The 12,141-nt window shown below is 36.1% G+C and overlaps 1 protein-coding gene across 1 annotated transcript in view; it reads left to right on the forward strand.

Moving 5' to 3' along the window:
* The window catches only part of SNX29 (sorting nexin 29), a 451,551-nt gene that overhangs the window by 183,322 nt on the left and 256,088 nt on the right, over positions 1 to 12,141 (forward strand). Inside the window, 1 exon segment of the mRNA XM_073362374.1 lies at positions 4,579 to 4,685. Within this exon segment, the coding sequence (XP_073218475.1) occupies positions 4,579 to 4,685 (107 nt within the window).

Raw genomic sequence — 12,141 nt, forward strand, 5'->3', positions numbered from 1 at the left:
GACTGCTTTTGATCACTGCCAGTTTGACTTGGAATTAAATAAGAGCCTTACAGATGAAAGGCTCTGTAATGCACTGGCAATCCCTTGAGCTGTACAGTACCCTGACAAAGTGTATTCTGCTGTAATTTATGCTCAGTCTTTTTGTGTCCCTGAGTTTGATGTCTTAGATCATAGACATGCATTGAAACTCTTTCAAAGAATTGACTGTAGGAAAAGAAAGTAATCCAAGCTTAATAAAAGCAATTCAGGATGTAAAATTACAGTATCTTGCTATATCTACTCTATCATTGTCAAATAGGAATTAAGACTCATCTTAAAAATAATTAACTTAGTAATATGTAGGCTTGATAGAATTCAATTTTTATTTTTTAGAATTTTGACAGCCAACACTGATGTTTATTTTAAAGCATTTTTTCTATGTCTATCAAAACTCCACACTTTGAAAAACTGTGGATTTTAAAGTATTTTGGGGGTGGGGGAATTTATATTGACTTATGTTTTTACACTTGTGGGAAATTCTGAGGGGATCAGACAATAGGGATTTCAGGCAATAATTATTTAATCTTCTTCTTCGTATGACTGATATACATGTAGAACAACAACTATAATTTTACATTTAGGTGGTTAAGCCAAATAATTGCATCAGGAGTAGCAGTGTGAATCGCTGTAATGCCTCCTTCATATTTGTGAATCAAGCATTGAGTTGTTATAGTTATGTGGTCTGTTTTAATTGACCACAGTCACACACTGGAGAGCTTTTAATATTCCATTTGTGCATCAAGTATCCGCATCTGCCATGGTTTGTGTGAATGTGGTGTAGGGTTACCCATAAACTTTGTGGCAGATTGAAGCTAGAGATCTGCTGTTTTGGGTCTTTCACAAGTGTTTATTTGTGACTTCTGGTAAACTCCATTTGACTTTCATTATTTAATGACAGTAGACCTTGACATTCAAAATGTTAAAGCTTTATAACCATTAAAATACAGATTGCCAGTGTTACATGTCAAAATATACAAAATGGATATCCTAAATCAAACTCTTAAATTCTCAAGCAGCATTATTTCTACTTTACCTTTCTGTAAATTTGAATTATCAATGAAAATATTTTTTCATTGGTTTGTGTATTCAGTGAAATTGTTGATTACCGAGAGTTATCAATAAATATCTGATCCTTCTGAGCCTAAGCAGATGCTATTCAGTTCTCTAGAGTGTTAGGTTTTGTCTAAATAGTTAATCCATAAAACTTAAATTTCTGCTGTACAGCACATATGAATAAAAACAGCTCTTGCATGTCTTTTAAACTAATTTAGGCAAATTTAGAAAAAGAATGGTAAATTAGATGGGTCTGAAGACAACAGGACCTTAAAAGCAAACCTCAAAAATGTTCTAAACATAAATAACCTAATTTAAAAAAAATTTTAAAAATACACTTTTAAAAAGTAGTCTTTCTGTACCATAAAAATAATTATTTCTAATTTTAGCATAATATGTTTGAAACTTTGACTTTTGATTTAAGATCAGGATTGCATTCTGCCAATTTTTTTTCCTTTACCATTTTTTGTATTTGAACAATATCTTCCTGTTGTGCAGTTATAAATGTAGGATAAAAATTGCCTCTAACTGAGAACAGATGTCTATATAAATCATAATGTTATCAGCTTTGGTGTTGTTAGTGATGGCAGTTACGCATCATTTCACAGCAGATTATTGGCTGCTGATCACATTTTCAAGTAGCACAGGTATATTAGTAGCATACAGTTTGACAAATTACCATTTAAGAACTGTATTTTATTACATATATGATCATTATCTTCTTCCAACCATGCAAATTCAATCTGAGTTCTGAATATCAAGCTATGATCTTTCTTCCTTTTTCGTCACCACCACTAATGACAAGAATCCAGAGCTCCGCTAATAACTGATTTTTTCATTCGCTGGCAGTTCTGAAAAATAGAAAAATAATTTCAGTTCAGGTTGTACCCTAAATGCTGCAGCAACTTGTGTAAGAAAAATTCTGAACATTAGCTATTCTTGCAACACTTAAATAATAGTATTTTAGTCATACCAAGTGATCCAGAATCATATACCAAGTGATTCAGAATATGGAGCCAAAATAGTTAATTAAATCTTAACTTTTACGGTCAAGTTGTTTCTGAATGTTCTGAAACATTGTTTTTCTGAATTCAATGATAGTTTCATTGACACATGTTTTTTTAGAAGGGTATTAAATTTTTGGTCACTTGATTCACAACTAATGCACAGTGATCTGAAAAAGCAGTAATTGACTTATTTTCCTCTCCTATCTGATCACTCTCAAATGTTGTTCTGTATTGTTTGTGTAGCCCAGTGGGCTAGCTTGCCTTTATTTTATTTACTGCTTTGCATTATATTCAGCAGTAATGCAAGGAGCCTGCAGGCTGTATGCTGTAAGACATTAGCTTCAGCAAGTTAGCATAAGGTTTGATACCTATGCACTTTGAACACATAAACTTTGCACAAATAAACAATCCAACAGAAAACCCCAGTATTAGGGGAGCTGAAAATAGAGTTTAAGGGGAAGTTCTGACCACAGATACATTAGTCAACCACAGAAGTGTCCTGGAAATGAACTGACATACATAACAGATACATGAGATACATGAGATAAGCCTTGCCTGCTTGCTTGCCTACCTATCTTTTCTTATAAGTTTCTTATTTTCTTATGGGTTTCATTATTTGTTTTATTATAATAGGTTTATAGATTTATATTACAGTATATTTTGGCTGTAACACAAGGACCTGCAGGTCACATCTTGTATGTTGAGCAAAGGCAAAGTTAGCATACATATGTTTGGGACCTTTCACCTAGATGGATGGTGACGAGCTAACGCATAAGGTCCATATATGGCTGCAACCTTTAACATATAGGATGTGTTAAAGCAGGTTGGCATAGGGGCTTTCCTAAGTTTATACCCTTTTAAACTTAACAAGTACACCACAACTTGGAATTTTGGAGAGAACTGAAATAACCAGTTAGGACAGAAATAACAAATGTGATATCTAACCATGAAAGAGCCGTGGTAATGAATGGATGTAAATGATAAGTTGGGATCACTGATATACTAATCTATAGGAAAAAACACTCCAACATTAGTAAGGTGAGGAAATACAAATAAGGAAAAGCGGGAAAACCCCCACTGTATATGCACGGAACATTGCGGTGTCAGTGTAATGTATTATAAAAGTGGTATCCCAGCCTAGGGGCAGAAGGAGAGAGAGATGTAGTCCTCGGGAGGTGCCTGAATGATGGCCACTGGTGATGTTGGGGAAGGTAAGGGTGAGGAGGAAGATAATGGCTAACATTTCAGATTGTTCTACAGGAAATGGTGTGAGTATATCGATGTGCAGATGTACATTCTGTAGTATATCTATCTACCTTACTGAGTTGGGGTATTTCCGACTGTGCTAAATGTATTAATAAACTATACTTGTAAATATAAAAGAGTTCCTATAGCTTGAGTGTTGAAACGGTGCACATCGGGGTTCCCAGCTATATAATAATTTGAATAATACTGGGCCTGATCTTGGGACAAGAACCTGTCAACCCTCAAAGTAATAACTGGGGTTCTTAAGTAATATAATTAATGTGTAATATGAGATCGGGCAACATTGGACTCTCCTTTCATGACTCCATCATAGTTTATTCAGCAAATTTTGATTGACTTGTAGGGAAATGGAATTGTATTCTGAGATTTGTTGAATGTAATTTAGTCAAGGTTATGGAGTTTTGGTGTACTTTTACTCACTGAACAACAGTTCTTTGTTTTTTCAAAATTACAGTATCTTGACTAAGGAAATGTAATCAACTATCTTCGAAACTATGCAAACTTCAAGTTAGAGAGTAGTTCTATATTTTTGGGTCAGGCTTTTAAATTTAATAAAATTGTGTATCTAATTTTAGAACACAGTTATTGTGAACGTGCACACAAAATGACTAACGTCTTAATAATGGTTATTACTTATTTGATTCTTACTAAATATTCTTGAGGTCTGTCCCCATCAATATATAGTGTAAAAGTATTGAAGGTCAGCTTCCCTTTTAGTGAAGAACAAATAATCTAATCATAGTAGGTGAATCACAGAACAAATGGGAATTGTAAGTCTGGAAATCATACAGATAACATAAAAAAATAAATTTAAATGTGTTAAAAAGAAATAGGCAGAGATTTTAAGAGTTAAATTTAAAGAGTTAAGAGTTAAATTTTCAGATAGCTTAGGTGTAAAATTATATTGACTGCATGCATGAATTAGGGAACCATGCACACAAATAGCTAATCATTTTCAGTTTTTATGTTTGCTGTTAAGTTATGGGAAATTACTTAAACCTTATAAGAAAGCACCCTTGGCATTGAAATTACTTTTTCCAGTATTTAGTTTATTGTTTGATATTACTCGCATACAATTTGCACCATATTAGGATACTTATTTTCAAGGATTTTTTAAAAGCTGTTCATTTTCAAAAAAGTGTTTAAGAGATTTAAGAGCTTCTATATTTATTTCCTTTGTAGGCTACTCTTGTATTTTTTTGTTTTGTTTTAGTTCTGCCAAACCTTTGGAATATTGATGGGGAATTTACCATACCTGAACAAAAGCAAATAGAAAACCATGAGGAACTAGCAAACTCCTATGAAAGAAAACTAATTGAGGTAAGAATCTGTTACACTTCAGAAGTTTTTTTATGGAGATAGTAGCTTAAAGGTCATGCTGTCAGACAGCTGTGGCAGTTGGGCCAAGTAATCCACCATCTCATACAAACAATTAAGAGGTTGCGTTCAAATTAGCTGTAGAGTCAGGGTGGTAACTGGTTGAGTTCTCTGATATCGCAATGGTCTGGGACTCTTGGCATGACATAGATACAGACCTTGCTGTTGCACAGCTGTAATTCATAAAGTCAAAATGGCTGAGAATTTAAAAATTTGGATGGTAACAGACTGCAAATCCCAGTAATGATTCAGCCTTGTGATAATCTGAACAAAACGAGTTCTAAACCACATAGCTGTTTCCATTTCTTCACAATGACTCCACAGACAGTCTAGGCTTCAGAGTGACACACAGGTCGACAATCCTGGAATTTTATTATGTAGATAATAGCAGTGACTTAATAGTTCAAGGTGAAAGACAATTTCCATTCTTAGCCTGAATTTTGGTGTCTCCCTTTAATTCTTTAAAGAAGCAGTCTGATATTTCTAATGCTTTGAACTGTTTATTTCAAAAGTTGTAAGTTGATTGAAGAAGCTATAATTTTTAGCCATGGAAATTTTGAGAACTAACTTTTTTTTCCTTTTGGGAAAAGTATTCTTAACATCCACACTCTAGTACCAAAATAGAGTTACACTTTACCAGTTTCAAATGTATCATATATACTTGTTCTCAGTTTAAAAAAATTGTGGACAATGTTGGTTTTGTTTACTTTCCATGTTAAAAAGATATTTAATTACACTGTTAATTTTGGAACTAGCCTGTAGTACTTGGAATCTCCTCAGACACCAATAACTTATTTGAGGGTCATCCTGAGTAAAACAGTGTCCACAATTGTTACAATTGCTGCCAGTGTTACTTGCTGAGTTTGTAACTGTCATGAGCCACAGGTTTCAGGCCTTATGTAAGTTACAATGTAAGTTACAATCTCCACTTCAAGATCTCATAAAATTATAAGCTTTGTTGCCTGTGCCAGCTGCGCTTTTACCTTTCTTGAGACTTTCTGGAGCTTAAAAGTTCCAATAGCGTATCTTGTGAAACTTGTAACTTCCCGGAGGACTCTTAACATCTCCTAATTGATGTTGCAGAACTGTAGCATATTCTGTTAGTGCTGCATTGATGTATATTGTTGAGTTCCATGGATGTGATGTTAATACAGAAATGACTGATGGACGTTAGAAGCTCTGCTGATGTAACTGTATTGACAAAGCTTGTGATACTCATGAGTAAGGCTGCAATTTAGTCATGGAAGTCATGGAATCCATGACTTCTGAAGACTTCCGTGATTTCAGCCAGCTCTGGCTGGGAGCTGCAGGTCACCAGCCACCTGTGGAGGCAAGGAGCCATGGGGTACCCTTGCCGCCTTGTGGCAGGGGAACCCCCCCAGTTTCCGGCCACTGCGGGCGACGGGGGGACCCCCCCAGCTCAGAGCCTCCACCGGAGGGGAACCCTGGAGCCCAGGCTCCCCGTTTTGTCACGGATATTGTTAGTAGAAGTCAGGGACGAGTCACAGGCTTCCCTGAATTTTTTATTATTGTCCATGACCTGTCCCTGACTTCTACTAACAATATCCATGACAAAATCTTAGCCTTACTCATGAGCTCCGCCTTTGAAGGCTATTGAGCTTATTATTAAAAAAAAAAAAAGGGTTAGAGACATAATGTTTGTTATAAGTTTCAATAAAAACGAAATTCACAGACAAAAAAACAAAAAAGTTAAACTCTAAGGTCAAACACATACATCCCTTAAAATATTAATTAAGCATTGCAGTATACCTCTGCCTCTACCTAAACATTCCAAAGTCACCTTAAATCTGCATCTTTGACTATGCTTCATTTACTTGAGGGAGGCTACGTGTATCCCCATCTACTCAAACCTCTTGGATAATCAAACCCTTATCTAGCTGTAGGGACAATATTGACAAAAATAGTCCATTCTTTGAACAGCTGGTTACTATCCTTCGAAAACATGTTTGGACAACTACAAGTAATCCTTTTATGTTTGGTCGCCACTTTCTCAAATGGTATGCCCTTTTATGGGTTTATCTGGCCTTTTTCTGTTGCCAAACCTGTCTGAGGTGCATGTTTTAGTAAAGAATCCAGGTAAAATGTCTTGATAAACATTAAAAAAACAACCTGGTCTCAGCTGCTATGTTGTTCTCCCAGAGGTTCAGGATTTGCTGATGACACTACGAAGTTTCCATACAGTGCTGCCAATACCTAGTCTCTCAGAATTCCTCTGCTTCTGTAGAATTGCAGACACACCTGCTCCATTGTAAAGCCTAGCTGCAAACCATATCTAATGCAGGCAGCCTGACTTTATGCCCATTGTAGGATGATGTATTAATATATTCACATGCCAAAAGTGGGGACGTGACTCTATAATAATCCAGGTGCTGTTACTGACACTGCCCCTTGCTTTTTCCCTCAACAAGTGCAGGGTACCAACTCTGCTGTCACTTTTTACATGGGCCCATTCTATTGTCAAGTTGAGGAGTAGGAAGGGGAACACTCCTGAATGCTGCTATGGCAGTGTTATGGAGCAGGAACTGGGGGGAAGGAAAGGGTCTGTTGGCATGACCAGATTAAGGTAATCCAGAGCTATAAGCACACTGCTTGCAGGACCCATGTGGCTGGTGGAACATTTCACATCAGGTCAGAGACCCCCCCATGAACTTGTCACCAGATGATCAGGATCCTGCAGTCTCTAAAGCAATATGAGATAAGACTTGATTGCTGATGAAATATTAAAAATGGGTATAACAGAAGCTGAGCTGAAATGTTCATGTAATAGAATGTAATATCCAAAGTTGTTTCTTCATGGTTTTCCATTATGGAGAGTTTTGTTAGTGATATCTCTTGAGTGCATATTATCACCGTTTATTATTAAAATGATCTGAATTTCTTCTTATCATTTGTAATGGAGTTTTATTCAGATGCCCTCTATTATTCTTTATTGCTGTTTTATGAATGGATTGATTTAACAAAAGAAATGTATAAACATATAATGAAGACTACAAAAAAGCAGTAGAAAGTTGATTTAATAAAATTCCATATTAAACTTATTAGAAACACTTTTCATGCTTTAAACATTATGAATATTTATTAAGACATGTTTTATTTTTGCATAAATTCTACACTAAAAAAATTCTATGGCTCTTTCTAGAAAGAGCCACATAAAGAACATCATTCTTGGTACCATGATTTCTTCGAATGCAAAAATCTGAGATCAGTCCCAAAGCCCCTAATATTTTGAGTTGTTGACAGAGTGTTTGGGTAACATTGAGCAAAGTTTGTCCCCTTTCATTTGGCTCTTAGTTAGTCAATCTCATATAACATGGGACCAGATTCAAATTTTACCTTGTCCTGTATTCAGAGGAAAATGGACTCTAGAGATATTTATAATGCAAGTCCATGAACAATTAAACAAGTTTAAATGCACAGGTAAGACACGTTTTGCTTTGTGCTGTTAATGTCATTTTGTTGAACATAAGGAATAAACATGAGTGTTTTGATTTGCATTGGTTTTGAAGGATTTGTTTAAATAATTTCATCTGCTCCAGAAGTTTTTCCACCTTACATTTCCTACTGGGAAATGTAAACTCCCTATAGCCTGCATCACAATTACCCTCAAAATAAATAGTCACTGAACATTTGCTGTCCTAGCAGAGCTGGCATTGCTAGGGATTAGTTAACAAAACAAAAAACAGCTGTGACTGATGTTCAGGATGTGCAAACAAAAACAAGATCTGTGGCTGGGTTGATATCCATAAGGGACACTATTGTTTACAATGTCTTTCTTTTTGTCGCTATAGACTAGTAATGAACATTTCCTGAAATGAAGAGATGAGCACTCATAATGGAAAATTGGAAAAAAAAATATTTGACACACTAATTTTTCGGTGACTTTTCTTAAGTATGTCTAATTACAGAGAACAGAATTCAGCTTTCCTTGCAGTTTCAGGCTTGTACAATTTAGGGCCTTATTCATGATTGATTTTATTCATGGTTTAAACTTGCATTTCATCACATTTAAATTATAACTTATGCGGAAAAATTTGCTCAAGATGCCCCTAATGTGTCTTACGAAGATGCTGCTAAAGACTCAATAATTAAAATTGGGCTTTCTATTTCCTGATGCAGATTATTTCTGTCAGGAAATGGGAAATAAAGGGGATAGACCCATTGCTTTGACAGAGGCTCTGTGCACTGAAACTGTGGACCACAGTTCCCTGATCCCTGGAATGCCCTCTGTAGTTACTGTAGTCCTGGAACGTTTGTGGAATGACTTCTTTATGGAGGAGAGCCAGAATGGGTGGAGAATATCCATGTCTCCTGGGCCTTTGTAGCATATTGTCATAAATATTAAGGTTAGGGTAAACCCCTTTGAAATCCCTCCTGGCCAGGGGAAAGCTCCTCTCACCTGTAAAGGGTTAAGAAGCTAAAGGTAACCTCGCTGGTACCTGACCAAAATGACCAATGAGGAGACAAAATACTTTCAAAAGCTGGGAGGAGGGAGAGAAACAAAGGGTCTGTGTGTCTGTCTATATTCTGTATTTGCCGGGGATAGACCAGGAATGGAGTCTTAGAACTTTTAGTAAGTAATCTAGCTAGGTAAGTGTTAGATTATGATTTCTTTAAATGGCTGAGAAAAGAACTGTGCTGAATAGAATAACTATTTCTGTCTGTGTATCTTTTTTGTAACTTAAGGTTTTGCCTAGAGGGGTTCTCTATGTTTTGAATCTAATTACCCTGTAAGGTATCTACCATTCTGATTTTACAGGGGGGATTTCTTTATTTCTATTTACTTCTATTTTTATTAAAAGTCTTCTTGTAAGAAAACTGAATGCTTTTTCATTGTTCTCAGATCCAAGGGTCTGGGTCTGTAGTCACCTACGCAAATTGGTGAGGCTTTTTACCAAACCTTGTCCAGGAAGTGGGGTGTAAGGTTTTGGGAAGTATTTTGGGGGGAAAGACGTGTCCAAACAGCTCTTCCCCAGTAACCAGTATTAGTTTGGTGGTGGTAGCGGCCAATCCAAGGACAAAGGGTGGAATATTTTGTACCTTGGGGAAGTTTTGACCTAAGCTGGTAAAGATAAGCTTAGGAGGTTTTTCATGCAGGTCCCCACATCTGTACCCTGGAGTTCAGAGTGGGGGAGGAACCTTGACACATATGCAAAGGCATGTTTGGGAGCCAGTTATTATCTTTTATACCTAAAAATGTCTGGTGAAATACAGTGCTCGGGTTTTAGAACTCAGTTTCCCCAAAAGCTTTGAGTTCCTTTTCTGAGTTTCTCAGAGGGCTTTGTGTAATACTTTACCATGTCTTTCCCTCAAACATTTAAAGTTAAATATAAGTACTAAAATTGCATTATACTTGTTTTTCATGCCTAAAGAGTTGATTTCCAGACACTTAGAATGTGAGATTTGATAACTTTCTTCCACTCGGAACTTCCACATGCTGATCACGTGAACCCAATATTTTAATTACTCTATTCTAATAAAAATACTCGACAGATGAGAATAAGAGTTCATTTATGAATATTTAGATTTTTATGAGATTTGACATCTATGGGAAAAAAAAGGCTAAGTTTGAGTTTTCAAATTCCTGACAAATTATCTGGCTGTATTTTCAAAGTCAACTTGTTTGAAACATTTGAGACAATATCTGTGAAAGTTATTTTACAATTACATGATGTTAAACCAAATGTTGAATGTTTTGGTTTAACTGTCGTATGTCAATTTTTACATCTTTCGTGCCTTTTTTTAGCATAATTAAGTACTTTGTCAGTTGGATCCTGAGGCCTCAGAATTGTGCTGGTATTTGTATTTGAACTGCTTTCTTGTTTCAGTCTGAATTTTAACTTCTAGTTTCTCATTAATTTCATTTCAAATTAGTCAAGGTGTTTAAGCTGTATTAAGTTCAGAAAGAGATCTTGGAGTCATTGTGGATAGTTCTCTGAAATACGCTCAATGTGTGGCAGTCAAAAAAGCTAACAATGTTAGGAACCATTAGGAAAGGGATAGATAATAAGACGGAAAATATCTTAATGCCTCTATATAAATCCATGGTATACCCACATCTTGAATACTGTTTGCAGGTCTGGTTGCCTCATCTCAAAAAAGGTATATTAGAATTGGAAAAGATACAGAGAAGGGCAACAAAAATGATTATGGGTATGGAACAGCTTCTGTACGAGGAGAGATTAAAAAGACTGGGACTTTTCAGCTTGGAAAAGACACTACTAAGAGGTGATATGATAGAGGTCTATAAAATCTTGAACGACGTGGAGAAAGTGAATATGGAAATGTTATTTACTCCTTCACATAACACAAGAACTAGGTGTCCACCCAATGAAATCAATATGCAGCAGGTTTAAAACAAATGAAAGGAAGTACTTCTTCACACAACATACAGTTAACCTATGGAACTTGTTTCAAAAGGGTGCTGTGAGAGCTAAAACAACAGGGTTCAAAAAAGAACTAGATAAGTTCACGGAGGATAGGTCCATCAATGGCTATTAGCCAGGATGGTCAGAGATGCAACACTATGCTCTGTGTGTCCCTAACCTCTGCTTGCCAGAAGCTGGGAGAGGATGATGGGATGGATCACTCAATTGCCTGTTCTGATCATTCCCTGTGAAGTACCTGGCATTGGCCCCTGTCGAAAGACAGGATACTGGGCTAGGTGGACCACTGGTCTGATCCAGTATGGCCGTTTTTATGTTATTATTCAAAAATTATATAAAAAGAATACATTTATGTCTTGGAACAGTTTCCGTATGCTTGGCCTCTACATTTTTTCATATAATAATGAAATAGTGCAGTCTTGTGAAAATGGAGTTGTCTGTCAGCTTTCAGTGTTCTTGTCAAACAAGTATCGATCTTTGTGCTGATAGAGTTCTTTCTAATAAATGATAGTTTCATAGACTGGCTTTCTATTAGTAATGGAACTTTGCAAATAATACAGGGAATATTTTTATTTGAATAACTAGGTTTTTAATTAGTAGAATTTTTCAATTAAGTTCTTTAGTTCTCTTTCCTGTCAAAATTATTATTTTTTAAAATAACATATCCATGGGTCAAGGTGGATGAGCCAATATCTTTTATTGGACCAACTTCTGTTGGTTAGAAAGACAATCTTTCAAGCTTACCCAGAGCTCTTCTTCAAGTCTGGGTCATCATTTATGGGGAACATGGGCTGTTATAGCAGGGATAAGGGAGAGACAAGATGGAACTGGGGGGGGGGGGAATTAAATCAGCATCTTAGATGTCTATATACTAATGCATGAAGTATGGGGAATAAGCAGGAAGAACTGTAAATGCTAGTAAATAAGCACAACTATGACATAGTTGGCATTGTAGAGACTTGTTTGGATAATACGCGTGACTGGAATATTGGTAT

Source organism: Lepidochelys kempii, chromosome 10 (genome assembly GCF_965140265.1).
Source record: "Lepidochelys kempii isolate rLepKem1 chromosome 10, rLepKem1.hap2, whole genome shotgun sequence".
In the NCBI taxonomy this organism is placed as follows: Eukaryota; Metazoa; Chordata; order Testudines; family Cheloniidae; genus Lepidochelys; species Lepidochelys kempii.